Genomic DNA, 15,145 nt, shown 5'->3' with positions numbered 1-15,145 from the left:
TAAGCAACTTCACTGGAAATTGTAGTGTCTGCTATAGCAAGTCCCTCTTTATTTTTCTTGTTTTTAAAAATTATCTTGGATATGCTCAGACATCAATTGCTTGTGTAAATCTTTGAAATAAAAAAGAAAACGCCAGTGGTAATCCTTTTAAAATTTCATAATACGTGCACACTGACCACCTAGTAACAGGGCGTGTGTGAAATTAGGCAATTCATTTGATGTAGAAACTGGTAAGTGGTAACATAACACATTAAAACAAGACACAGTGGGATGATTTATGTGTCTTTCACCTAATAATTGTTTCGTTAACATAGGGTGAATGCTATTGAGAGTAGTGCCATCAGGATATTGAAAGAGAGAATGATTTCAAGAAAAACTGACCTCATTCGTGCTTTCCAACTTCAAGACCGCAGTAAATCAGGTAATAAAATTATGTAATGCTTACCATTTCTTAACATACCAGCTTACATACAAATCAGTTTTCTTTTTTTCTTTTTTTTTTTTTTTGGTTCTCAAGATTTCAGTTTTCTATTTTTACTAGCAAGGAAAGATAGAGATAAAAATAAAATATAATCCATTATGTGCTTGAAAAAAGCCACATTCCTCCTTTGCAGTAAGTTTCTTTCAACTTAAAACAACAACCCTTCTCTTCTGGTCGTATCTCAGAGTAAATACTCTATAAGGCCCTCCTGTTAAGAAACAGCTATATTCTAGAGGATACAGAATTTTAATGCATCTACTAGTCTCACAGTAAGATAAATATCTAGGAAACATTTTCTTTCCTCTTGAAAGGTTTTTTGAAACCACATATGGGAGCATGGAGCAGCAAGCAAGCCCAAAATGGTAGATTGTCCTGAGGGCAAATGCTAATTTTGGTGTAACATTCAATCCTGAGACTAAACCATGGGATAACAGAAAGATGGATAAGCTGGATCTGAGACTTCTACATCAAGCTTGGGCCCTCAAAGTGGCTATGGTAGGCTTGTGTTTGTAGTGCCTCCTGACTCTTGGCAAGCAAGTGCAAACCCATGTTCAAGGGATGCATCCGTAATTTTGGCCACTAATATATCCCGAGAGTAAGATCAACCACGAGTTCATAACCAAAGATCATGAAACAAACAAGGAGACAAGCTACCATGAGTAAGAGTCAGTAGAAACAGCAAACTACAGATTTAGTTCCCTAAAGATATCAGATATTAGAATTATCAAATACAAATACAAACAACTAAGAAATGTTTAAAGAAATAAAAGATGGAATTGCAGACATGCATTTGAAAATGATTTGAAGAACCAAATAGGTATAAAAATATACTTGTTAAAAAAAACCATAATGGATGGGTTAAACAGAAGAGTAGACATTGCTTAAGAAAGAATTAGAAAGATTAAGAGTTATGGACAGTAAAAGTCTAACATACATCTACTCAGGGTCCCAGGAGGAGAGACTGTAAGAGAGGATATATTTGACATGATTACGGCTGAGACTTTTCCAGAACTGATGAGCAACTCATATTCACAGGTAGAGAGGTATAGTGTTTCTCAAACAGGATAAAAAAATTAAATTCACACCTATACACACTTGTGGAGAAACTACAGAGCACCAACAGCAAATAAAAATATCTTAAAAGCAGAGAGAAGTACACATTGCTACAAAGAGAAAACAATTAGACTGTTATCAGACTTCTCAATAGTTGCAATAGAAGCCAGTAGACAGTGGAATCATATACACAAAACACTGAAAATAAAATTTAGGAAAAGATATAACATGAAAATACTAACAAAATCAAAGTTGGAACAGCTCTATTAATATTAGACAAAGTAGACTCTAAGGAAATACACATTACTAGAAATAAAAAGGGACACTTTATGATGATAAAATATTCAGTTTGCCAGTTGAATCCATACTAAATGTGTATGTACCGATTAATATAGCCTCAAAAATATGTAAAAAAACGAACAGAACAAATAGAAGTAGAAAAATCTACCATCATATTGGGAGATTTTAACACTCCTTTAACTAAAAGAATTAACTGACAAAAAGATTAGCAGACTTTCCCTAAAAGATGTATATAGAATCCTGCACCCAACATTGCAGAATATACATTTTTGTCAAGCACAAATGGAACACTTACAAAAATTGATTATAAATTGGAACAGAAAGCAAATCTCAACAAATTTTGTATTCGAAATATACAGAATACATTTTCTATCATAGTGAATTGACAGAAGGTAGCCAGAAAATTCCCTGGGGCTTCGAAATGAGAAATACACTTCTAAGTAACTCAGATCAAAGGAGAAATAACAGTGGAAATTAGAATTCTGCAATTGAATGATAATGAAAATGCAACATATTGAAACTTATAAGATGCAAGTTAGAGAAGCACTGAACATGCATATATTTTAATATTTTAAAATATGAAACTGATCAACAAAGTAAAAAAATAAAGATTCTTTGAAGAAACTGGTAAAGTTGATAAAACACTGGTAAGGAGAAAGAGAAAGAGAAATAACCAATGCCAGAATTGAAAGGGGAGATATTACTACAGACTTTACAGATATTAAAAAGCTCATAAGAGGTATTATAAAAACTCTTATGCTAATAATTGACACTTTAGATTAAATGGACAAATTCCTAAAATATGTACACACACACACACTCTCTCTCTCTTACCAAAACGGACACACACAAAAAAATAGAAAATCTGAACAATCCTATAACTGTTGAAGAAAATGGGATCTGAAATTTTGAAACTTGCCACAAAGAAACCTTAGTTCGGATAGTTTCATTAGCTATTACAATATACATTTAAGAATAAAACCAGTATTACACAAACTCTTCCAGAGAATGGAAATAGAAGGAATATTTCCAAGATTATTTTAGGAGGTCAGCATAACCTTGATACCAAAATGTAACAAAAACATTATGGAAAAGGAAAATTAATGGGTAATCTCACTCATAAATTTAGATGAAAAAAATCCTAAATGAAATAATAGCAAAAGGTTAATAGAGCACAACAAAGTTTGGTTTATTCTAGAAATGCTAGGAATTCTAGGTTGTTTTAATATTCAGAAATTAATCAGTGTAATTCACTGCTTTAACTAAATTAAAGAAGTCATGATTCTCTCAAAATAAGAAAAACTTGTTGGATGTATTTTACCTTGGTTTCATGGCTTTAGAAAACACTTAGAAAACTAAAAATAGAAGCAAATTTCCTTAATCTCATAAAGGATATCTAACAAAGCCTATAGAAAATAGCACACTTGATGGAGTAATGTTGAAACCTCTTCTTCTAAGATTGGGAATGAGAGAAAGATGCTGAATAATTCCTATCCCCCAATGTGTCTACATCCTAATTCCCAGAATCTCTGAATGTTACCTTATATGGCTAAAGGGATTTTGTAGATGTGATTAAAATAATGATCTTGACCTAAGGAGACTAACCTGCATTATCTAGGTGGAATTGATATAATCACAATGGTTCTTATAAGAGGGATGTGAGAGGAGTCAGAGTTGGAGGAGAAGGTGATGTGCTGATAGAAGCAAATATTGAAATGATACACCCTGAAAATAGAGGAAGATGCCTCAAGCCAAGGAATATAGGCAGCCTTTAGAAGCTGAAAAGGGGAAGAAAATGGATCCTCCCATCAGAATTTCCCAAAGGAACTAGCCCTGCTGACACTTTGACTTGGCCCAGCAAACAGATTTTGGATTTCTAATCTCCAGAACTTTAAGAGAATAAATTTGTGTTGTTTTAAGCCACTAAGTCTGTGGTAATTTGTTACAGCAGTAGTAGGAAACTAATACAGATGTCTACTCTCAAGATTGTTCAACATTGTACTAGGGATGCTAGCTACTGCAATAAGGCAAGTTAAATAAGATGATAAGAATTAAAAAGGAAGAAATAAAATGTTACTATGTGTAGACAACATAACTGAGTATTCAGAAAACCCAAATAAAGACACAGAAAAACTATTAGAATTAATAAGTGAATTTAACAAGTAGAACACAAAGTCAATACACAGAAATTGATTGCATTTCCATATATTAGTATATTGGTTAGAGTCTCTTGAGACAGAAACCACAGCAATAATTTGAACAGAGAAATTTAATATAAAGAATTACTAACTAGTAAAAGGTGATTAATTACTAAAATGGCTAAAAGAGAACTCTAAAGAATACAGGAATAGAAATTGTAGGGAACAGCTGCTATCTCTAAGGCTGAGAGAGTGTACCCAAGGAAGGAACAAACTTGGAAGAGTCCCCTACCCCCACGAAGGCTAAGATTCAGACCTCACTGAAGAGGGAGAGACTGTAGCCCACTAGATGGGGTGGAAGTTCACTGAGGCATCCCATGTCAAAGCTGGTCTATAGCTGGGGGCCAGGACTGAAGAGGATGGAGCAACCCACTGGGGTGCCAGCAAAACCCTCTGGACTGTGTACCACTGAGTCTCCCACACACTCCTGGCAAGGAAGGCATTCACTGTGGTGCCAGTGAAATTGACTAGATAGTGGGTGCCAATGCATTTCCCACATACCTCTGGCAACCATGCTGTGCTGTAAAAGCAAGAAGGAAAGCATACCAGAAGCGTTTCTTCTGCCAAGTCTTAGAGCATTCTTCCTGTACCCTCTACTGACATTATACCAGCTGCCAAAAGAGAAATATTTACAGGTTTCAGTTCCAGTGTCACAAAACAGGGCAAAGAAGGGTAGATTTGGAGCTGAGCAGGAATAAACTGATAACTGGTATAGCTAGGAATTAACTTTTAGATAATGAAAATCTTAAAAGATACCATTCACAGCAGATAAGCAAGTACTGAGGAAGGAACCTAATGACTGATGTATGAGATTTATAAAATATTATTAAGAGAAATTAAAAAGGACTGAAATAAATAGATAGATATTACTGTGTTCAAGGGCTGAAGTTGTCAAGATATAAATTCTTTTCAAATTGAGCTGTAGGTTCGATGCACCAAAAGGGCATGTACAGAAATGTTCTTAGCAACACTGTTTGTAATAGCCCCGAACTGGGGATAACCCTAATGTCCACCAACAGTAGGTGGATATATACATTGTGTGTATTCACACCATGGAATACCATACACCAATGACAATGAAGATGCTGAAACTGAATGGAACAACATGGGTGACTCTCATGAACTTAGTGTTAAGCAAAAGAAGCCAGACTCCCCCCAGAATATATACTTCATGATTCCATTTACATATAGATCAAAAAAGACAAAAGGTAAATTATAGTGTTAGAAATCAGGATAGCAGCTCTCCTTAGTAAAGTGGGAGGTGGTAGTAATTGTGAGAGGCCACAAGGGGGCCTTTTGAATATTGGCAATGTTCTCTCTCTTTTCTTTTTTTTTTTTTTAACTTTGAGTTTTTATTTAAGTTCCAGTTAGTTAACATACAGTGTAATATTAGTTTCAGGTGTATAGTATAGTGATTCCACACTTCCATACATCACCCAGTGTTCATCAGGACATGTGCCCTCCTTAATCCCCATCACCTGTCTCGCCCATCCACCCCCCCACCCCCCCACCCTGGTAACCTTCAGTGTGTTCTCTACAGTTAAGAGTCTGTTTCTTGGTTTGCCTCTCTTTTTCCCTCCCTTTGCTCATTTGTTTCTTAAATTTCACAAGTGAAATCATATGGTACTGGGCAATGTTCTATTTCTTGTCCTTAATGGTGGCTACATAGGAACTCCCTTTGTGATAATTCACTGAGCTCTGTATTTGTTTTGTGAACTTTTTGGTATGTGTTGAACATTAATTTAAAAAAAAGAATTATGGCCAGGAGACACATGAAAAGATGCTCAACATTACTCATTATCAGGGAAATGCAAATCAAAACCACAATGAGATATCACCTCACACCTGTCAGAATGGCTAAAATCAACAACACAAGAAACAACAGGTGTTGGCGAGGATGTAGAGAAAAAGGAACCCTTGTGCCCTATTGGTGCAAACCGGGGCAGCCACTGTGGAAAACAGTATGGAGGGTCCTCAAAAAGTTAAAAATAGGAATACCTTACAACCCAGCAATCACACTACAGGGTATTTACCCAAAGAATACAAGAACACTAATTCAAAGGGATACACGCGCCCCTATGTTTATAGCAACATTATTTACTATAGCCAAGATATGGAAGCAACGCAAGTGTCCATTGATTGATGAATGGATAAAGAATAGTGGTATACATACACAATGGAATATTACTCAGCCATAAGAAAGAATGAAATCTTGCCATTTGCAACAGCATGGATGGAGCTAGAGAGTATATGCTAAGTGAAATAAGCCAGAGAAAGAAAACTACCATATGATTTCACTCATGTGGAATTTAAGAAACAAAACAAGCAAAGGGAAAAAATAAGAGAGTGAGAGAGACAAATCAAGAAACAGACTCTTAACTCTAGAGAACAAACTGCTGGTTACCAGAGGGGAGGTGGGTGAGGGACGGGTGAAACAGGTGCTAGGGATTAGGATTGCACTGGTTGTGATGAGCACAGGGTGATGTATGGAAGTGTGGAATTACCATATTATACACCAGAACTGTGGTGCCTATTGGGACAACTCACAAAGGGGAGCAGGAGGCACCCAGGCCTCAAAACGCCAGGCTGCTCACTGGCTCTGCCAAATAGGTTGCATTTCTTTACCAAATTATCAACCAATGATATGGGCTTTGTTTTTCGTTGTTGTTGTTAGGAAAACTTTCTATGGGCCAGTGGGCTTTTTCCATGGAGAACATTTTGGGGCTGAACTTACCATGGAGATCCCTGAGTTCACATCTGGTAACCACAGACAAAAATGGAAATATTAACTACATGTCCAGCTTCCAGGATATCCACATTCAGAAACCTGTGAAAGAGGCAAGTGAAACGTAGCCCCACCTAAAACCTGGCTGGAGCAATGAGGCGCCTGCGTGGCTCAGTCAGTTAAGCATCAAACTCTTGGTTTCAGCTCAGGTCATGATGTCATGGATCGTGGGATCGAGCCCCGCATCGGGCTCTGAGCTCAGTGTGGGGTCTGCTTGGGATTCTCTCTCTCCCTCGGCCCCTCCCCACCCTCACACATGTGCTCTTTCTCTTTAAAACTAACAAACAAAAAAACCTGGCTGGAGGGAAACACCCTTCAGGCAACCTATAAGAGGAACTCAGTCCTTTGAAAAGTTGGGGAGTGGGAATCATCTGGTGGATGGGCGTGGCAGTCTTGGGAAAGTCCTAAGGGGGCTCTCCCAGGTACATTGTGATCTGTTCAGGAAATTTGTGCCTTCTAAGAACATGCAAGATGGAAAAAGAAGAAGTTTCTGCAAGCAAATCCATGTCAAATATGTGATTCTTCTCTGACATGCTGTCCAGCAGAAGGGCAAATATGGCATCCATTCTTTCATTCAGCTCCCCCTTAAAATCCTCAACAGACTCCCTATTAAACTGTGAGGATATAGACTTGCTGACATGACATTTTATGCCTTCAAGATTTGTAAACTTTAGAATCTCTTATTAAAATGGGAATACCCCAGGGAGGATTATCAGACACCACCGCCCATACTTATTAATTAACAACCCTTTGGCAATTAGTTATAACACTGGGCTAAAAGGGAGCTGATGGGAACTAAGAATGGGGTGATTGTTTGCAGGGGAGATGAGAAGGTAAGAGCAGAGAGGAGAAAAGTAAAGTGTAGGTGGGAGAGTAAAATACCCACACCAAGGAGGCTTTTGGCTTCACCTAAGACACAGTTTACCACGGTGACCAAACCCATAGGCCTTGGCTTCAGGCAGCTGAGAGTCGGATCCCATTTACCAGCAATGGGAACCTTGGGAAACTTACTTTACCTGTTTCCTAATCTGTAAAATGGACATAATAATAATTCTCGTCCTTGGGGCTCTTATCGAGGACAGAATGAAATGACCCATGGAAAACTCTAGGCACAGAGCCCGCACTCAAGTGTTCTCAGTTAATGTTGGCTGTTGTTCATCGCTTCCTCGTTGGCGTGGGCCCAGCTCTCTGACGAATGCAGGCTGCACTTGCTTCCGCATACAAGAGCGTGGTCTTGTCTTTGATGAAAGACGGTTGGTTTTCCAAGGAAGGCCTGCCTTCTCAAATTTCTATCTAAATCACATCCTTTGAACTGGTGATAATGTTTTGTGTTTGTTCCATTTACTAAAATTGACCTGTATTAGTAATTCTATGTGTTTTAACACTTAGAACATCTTTATTTTAGGCTCAATCTACTCTAATTGAAACTCTGTACAGATACCGCTCTGACCTGCAAATCATCTTCAATGTCATTGACTCTGATCACTCAGGTAAATGAGCATTGATTAGTTCAGTAGCAGTAGAAAACAAAGGCTAATCTGTTTCTCAGAAAGCAGAACTCTGTTTTCATCTGTTGCATTCTTCACCCAAACTTGATTTAACTCAGAGCAGGGAATAAACTCATGTTTGATATTATTATTGTTTTAGTTTGTCCAAAAACTGTATTCAAGACCTTACGGTCCCTATAGGCCTCTGGATCTATTAGACAAGAATAACTCCCTTTGTAAGTCACCAGCACAGATGAAAAGATAATTTCCTGGCCATTAAACACAGTGGTTACTCCAGGCAATAAAAATCATTCCTGGACTTCTGATTCTGTTTTTGGGACTCAGGGCCATGAAAATTCATTTCTGCTTGGCTTTGAGGCACAATTACTTATTTTCAAACTCCAAAAAAATTCATCGGATAATGCCCAAGTGCAGAGGTCACTGAATACCAAAAGTCAATAATCAAAATATGAAAGTAAACCATTGCCTATAAAACATGGCAGAGCCACTGTTTGCAATCCTCTTATAAAGGGCCAGGGTATCTTCTCCCTCTACTTTCATGTCCCTTTCCCTTAGATTTTAGATCTTGCAACTTCTATACCACATAGAGTCCCCAGTCCACAATCTACTCCCATCCCTTCAGTGTATACTCATTCCAGGTTTGAAATAATCTCAGGATCCCCTGGTAATTGAAAGTGACATATTGTTTCTTATATTGACATTCTGACTTTTCTATTTCCTTCAGTGTCTTGATGGTCAGGCATGTGAGTGAGATTCTCATTAGGACTATTCAATCAGTATAACTTACCCACACCTCCATTAGGTGGGTCTCAAAACCAACACTCACAGCCTTCTTCTATCTTCCTTTAGGCCTGATTTCCATGGAAGAATTTCGTGCCATGTGGAAACTCTTCAATAGTCACTACAGCATTCATATTGATGATTTTCAAGTTGATGAGCTCGCTGAAAGAATGGATTTAAACAAAGATGGAAGCATTGACTTTAATGAGTTTCTAAAGGCTTTCTATGTAGTGCATAAATTGGATAAGTTGAGCAAATCAGATGGCAACCTTCCTTAACAAGAACTAGGGCTTTCCCTCCTTGTAAACTCTTGGGCCCAAATCACTGACACCATCTTTCCAGAACCCTTGTAATTCATAATCAGTAGTAGAGAAAAGTAGACCCCCGTTCATGCCATGAGCAGATGTATAGTGTGGGTTTTTGAAGTCCCCAGGAAGCGGTCATTGGTAAGACTAGGTTAAATGACAGCTGATAGGATTTGATTCCAGTGTTAGGACTCACACATTGCCAGGCAGAAACTGGGTTTGAGCCTAGTGTTGGCCTCTTGAAGTTTGGAAACATGTTGAAAGAAACCCGCAGAGCACCAGAGAAAAGTACAACAAGTGTGAGTGACTGAGGGATGGGAGGAGGAATACCAAACTATTAACGGAATAAAATATGTCCATCTTTAAACTGAATCTTCTTTGGAGACTATAAAACCAGTGATTCTCAATCTTGGGGGAACCACGCTTGAGGGATGGGGGCCATATCAGATTCTTGGGGGAAGCTGCAGAAGTGAATTGTTTGAAAAATCCTATTTTTTTCTTGTCTGTTGGAGATACAAAGTGAACACAATTCAGATTGAGCCCTATAGTTAATATTGTTTGACACCTTCATTGGGCCTTGATTATGCATACACTGTGCAATTTATTCTGCTATTCCGATTGCATATCAAACATAATAGATTTCTCTTTAAAGGCAAGTATGTGTTTCATTTCTTTCTAATTTTCAGAACCTTAAGATCTATCAATATGCCAGGTTAGATATCCACAACCCTACCTGGTACGCACACCAGGAATAATGGATAAAATATAACAAATATCTTTTTCAAATGCATAGCAGAGCTGGCAAGAAAGTAAACAAACCCCCAGTAGGCAAGAAAAAAAGAGCATAATTAAAACGGTAGCAATACTAACGTCGGACAGGATGTAGGCTTTGAGGCAAAAAATATCATTAGGGATAAAAAGGGTCATTACTGAATGCTAAGAGGAATGATTTGCCAGGAAGATAGAAGAACTATAAACATATATGCATCTAATAACAGAATGTTAAAATTTATAATGCAAAAATTGACATTACTAGGAGAAATTGATGGAGATTCTAAATATACCTATGTCAGGAATTGACCATGTACATAAAAAAATAGTGTATAGACTTTTGGACAACCCAATTAATCCACCTAATTGTGTGTGTGTGTGTGTGTGTGTGTACTCTGGAATCAGTTTTAGAGAATATGCATTGTTTTCAAGCACACATGGAACATTTATAAAAATTGACCATGTACAACACATATCTCAAATACCAACCAACAGAACAAAGATACTACATTCTCTGATCATAATGCAATTAAATTAGAAACAACCTAAGATAACCATAGTAATGAGTGAAAAGGAATATAACTATAGCTCTACCAGAAATTGCTAAAACTAGTTCACAAGAATACTGTGAGTAGCCATTTTTAAAAATAGGTGAATGGACTGTTTCTTAGAGAAAAATGTGATTTTCTAAGGCTAACTCAAAAACAAAAGGAGGGTCTGAAGAGACACACCATTAAAGAATATGATGGCTTTGCGATGTGTCAGTTTGGCCAGGCTGAACTGCATTTCTCAGAATTTCCATTCTTGTATGTTTCTGGTTAAAGTGGGGGGCCGGGGAGATTCTTGAGTGATCGGGAAGGCAAAGGGAAGTAGCTGCCATAGTACAGCTCACACACACCGTGGCTGAGCTGCTGAGTCACTCTGTTGGTGTGAAGTGGCCCAAAATTGCTCTAAGTTCCCCCGGATCCTCTGTCAGCTTCTTTGATTCCTGGGCCAGGTGTGTGCTTAGTTCTGTGAGGCGACTCCTGGGCCAGGTGTGTGTAATCTCCGTGATGAAGGGCCGTGGCTTCCGCAGGATGACCTCATTACCGATGCCAGAGACCGTAAGAGTGGACTCAGTCTGCAGTCCGTTCTTGTGGGGTGCCAGCTTGTACTTGTGGGTTCGAGCCGCTTTTCATCTTCCCCTTCTGACTACCGGCCCTGTGGACTTCGAGCTCCAACACCAGGTATGGCGTCTTCCAGAGCCTCCTTACCCAGCTCCCACATTTGCATAAGCCCCTTCTACTGGTTTTAGAGAGAGAGAGAGAGAGAACCCTGACTGATACAGAATTTCGTACTGAGAGTGGTTCCAAAAAAACAATCTTTCTTTTCTTCGAGAGAGAGCAAGAGCACAAGCAGGGGGAGCGGCAGGCAAAGGGAGAAACAGTCTCCCCACTGAGCAAGGAGCCCGATGTGGGGTTCGATCCCACAACCCTGGGATCATGACCCGAGCCGAAGGCAGCCGCTCAACCGACTGGGCCACCCAGGCACCCCAAAAGAACAGAATCTTGATGAGTGCTCCGAAGGCGTACAACCTGATGTATGTAGAGCTTTTGCCCCATTATCTCACATGAAAATCCACCGATAATCCCAGGATAGTGGTTTTAAGAAATGTCCAATCCCTGGCAGTCGAGGATGAGTCTTTTTTTGTTGCTTCCTGAATATCGTTTGGTTATCTGTTATCGGGGTTCTTTCTGGAACTCTCATTTTCTTCCTTGGGCTTCTAATTGCTGGAATTACATGGCTTGTTGGAAATTTTACCTAAAAATGTACTTGATTTTACTGAAGATTTTTATTTAATGCTGTAAAACTTCTGCTTGAAACATGAGTGGTGCTTAGCCACATTTCAATTTTACAAAGTATATGCGTACACTATATAGAGAGTTGTGAAATCTCACTTTTAGTTTATATTTCTTTATTACAAATGAGATGGAACATCTTTGTTGGCCAGTCTGTTTTCTTTTAAGAAAATGCTTGTTCTTTTGCTCATTTTTCTAATAGCTACTTGTCTTTTTCTTATTGATTTCTAGGAACTTTAAAACTCTCCTTGATACTAATCCTTTGTTTATCTGGGGAGCAGATTATCTTCTCCCGGTCTGTGACTTTATTTTTCACTTTCTTTCTGACATATGTATATTTTTACATTTTTATTTTAATTCCAGTTAGTTAACATACAGTGTTATCTTAGTTTCAGGTGGACAATAGAGTGATTCAGGTTTTTTTCAAGTTTCCTTCTGACATGTATTTTTAAGCAGAAGTCTTTGTTTAGTTTTTATTTCATAATTCTAAACTGCAATCCAGCTAGGCTTGGAGGGGAATAAGGAAAATATGGAACCCATAGAGCTGCAGCGAGAGCCCAAAGATTGTGGGATATTTTGAGCAGATGGGGGTGAAGGGGTACCCTCCTGAGCTACAGAAGGCACGGTCTGGTAGTTAACATAAAACACAAGTCAAGTTTATGAGGTTTGTCCGCAGTCGGTGATGGTGATCTTGTTGCCGGTCTTGCCATTCCCGGACCCAGAGCGCTCCATGGCGGGCACGGTATTCCTGCCCTCGCTCACCTTGCAAAGACCACATGCTTGCCATCCGACCGCTCAGGCTTTGGCAAATGCAGATGAAAAACCGGGGACCGTTTGTGTAGGGTCCAGCATTTGCCGTGGATAAGATCCCAGGACCCGTGTGCTTCAGAAATTCTCATCAAATTTCTCCCCGTAGATGGACTGGCGGCCGGTGCCATGATGACCTGTGAAGTCACCACCCTGGCACAGCAATTGCGGGGAAAAATCCCGTGAAAGCAGGAACCTCTATAAGCAAATCCTTTCTAGCCAGTTCAGCTGTCATGTTGTAAACGAGCGGCCTTCACGTGCTGTATTTAGTGCCCCACTTTTTGATATTTGTGTGCTTGGTGTTGGTGATTTTACTGTTTAAAATGATCCTCAAACGTAGTGTGAAGTGCTTTCTGTGTTGTTCCTAAGCGCGAAAAGGCCCGGGGGTGGGATGGGGGGCGGGGAGAAGTGGTTGGGAGAAAACAGGTGTGTTAGATAAGCTTCCTCAGGCTGAGGTAGAGCGCCGGCCCGAGGTCCGTGTTCATGAATCAGCTGCATGTATGAAGCGAGGTGTCCTGGAACAGAAACACCTACAAAACGAGGTCTGTACATTTTAGGATTTCTGTGAAATCTGGTGGATTTTGCTGGGAACCGCCTTAACTTTATAGATTAACCTGGAGAGAATTGACATCCTCACTAGATCGAGTCTCCCTATCCATAAACATGGTGTATTTTTTTTTTCCAATTAGTTTAGTCTTCTCTGTCTTTTAAGAAAGAATTTTTCATTATCATTACAATCTTTTCAAAAAGATTTACTCTAAGATACATGGTGGGCTTTCTCCTATTTTTTTTTTTTTCAATTCTGCTGGCTCTTTTGTTCATAGGGTTTAGTTCTTTTAGGATTTGTTTTCTTCCTTTCTAGTCTTCCTCTTATATGTATTTCTTTGATAATCTCTTTCTGGCTATCTCTCTGTATTTAGCATTCCTGGGGGTATAATTCTATGTGCGAACTCTTGATCGGGTTGGCTTGTTCCCTCATGGGCTCTGCCGTTTTTTATTGTGAACTCCTTAGCAGAGCTTGTGGGTTTTTTCCCTGGGTAAAATCCTGTGATATTTGGGATGTGGGCGCAACTCTTCAGAGAAGTTTTTTGTTTGCTTCTGCCTTGGGCCATGGTAGTTTCACTGCTTGAGGAATAATTCTGTTACTTTTGAGTCTGGAGTTTCTGAACTATGTGGGTAGAGTAAAAGCAATGTGAATTGTGGTCCTGTGGTTTTGAATTCTCAGAGAGCTTTTCTTTTTTTCCCCACCCAAAGCCCTGTGTCCTGTGGTCTCTCTTGTTTTTAAATCTTTTCATAAATAAAAGAGTCCTTTAAGGGTCTTGGCTTTATGCAAAGTACTCAGTTCCAATTCCCTACCTCCCAAAGCTTCATTTATTACCCCTGTGTGGGAATTAACACCAAACCCCTAGGTTCTGGAGACAAATACCCTCCCCCATTAGCACAAGCACTCACCCCTGTGCTCTCACTTCCCTCTTTGTTTCTGGCACCTGGGGATTTGCTTTTATTATTTGTGAGCTTAGCTGCACATTTAAAATAATTATGTTACATTTTACTCAGTACCTTCAGGTGATTACGGTAAAAGGATTTTCGAGTTGTCAGAGTCCACCATATTGCTAAAAGCCAATAAATAGATTTTTTGGGTATCTACTGCTATTCATTAGTAATCTTGAGTCTTCATATTTTTACTTGGACAATGATCGATGTTCACAATATGCCATGATGCTGGAATTATGCAATATTGTCATTTAGTGAGTCTCAATTGTTAAACTTCGGTAGAACTTCTCTCTAAATAATTTCCCTCTTTAATGTTTAAAAATTTTTTTTTTACATAAATGGGAAATTTTTTTAATGTATTTTTTAAAGAAACAGGGCCCCTTTTTTCCTTCATAACATAATCATGGCCTTCATCATCCTTTCTCCCTCACCTAGGGAAGCCATATGAACCCACTATATGGCTTTCCATATTTTTATCTGTCCCATATGAACCTATACAGACCTTTATCTGTCCTCGTACAAGCATCTATTTACATTCACAGTAATACATAAGGTGGTTTTATCTCATACTGTACAAAAATGAGATTCTATTCTATATATTTTTCTGCATTCTGCTTTTCTCAAGTAATAATACCTAGTTGAAATCCTTACAAGTTATAATGCTTCTAATTCTTTTTTGAATGCACACATCATGAGTGTACTGCCTGGTGAATCTCCACAATGAATACACCCATGGAACCACCCAGATCAAGAAATAGAACATGACCAGTGTCCCAGAATCCCCCTCATGCCTCCTTCCATGTTTCTCCCCCATCCCCCATCCAA

The 15,145-nt window shown here is 38.9% G+C and overlaps 1 protein-coding gene across 2 annotated transcripts in view; it reads left to right on the top strand.

Annotated features, from left to right (window-relative positions):
- PPEF1 (protein phosphatase with EF-hand domain 1) overlaps positions 1-9,772 on the top strand; it is a 113,796-nt gene extending 104,024 nt beyond the window's left edge. For both annotated transcript variants that reach the window (XM_040633764.1, XM_040633767.1), the window contains 4 exons: positions 315-421; positions 6,707-6,870; positions 8,223-8,307; positions 9,175-9,772. In XM_040633764.1, the coding sequence (XP_040489698.1) occupies positions 315-421; positions 6,707-6,870; positions 8,223-8,307; positions 9,175-9,383 (565 nt within the window). In that variant the 3' untranslated portion in view covers positions 9,384-9,772. The remainder of the gene's footprint in view (positions 1-314; positions 422-6,706; positions 6,871-8,222; positions 8,308-9,174) is intronic.
- Positions 9,773-15,145: the final 5,373 nt, after the last annotated feature.

The sequence above is a fragment of the Ursus maritimus genome, assembly GCF_017311325.1.
Source record: "Ursus maritimus isolate PB19 chromosome X unlocalized genomic scaffold, ASM1731132v1 scaffold_X1, whole genome shotgun sequence".
NCBI lineage: Eukaryota > Metazoa > Chordata > Mammalia > Carnivora > Ursidae > Ursus > Ursus maritimus.
The sequence above is the reverse complement of the archived record's forward strand: the minus strand, read 5'-3'. Positions and strand labels throughout refer to the sequence as shown.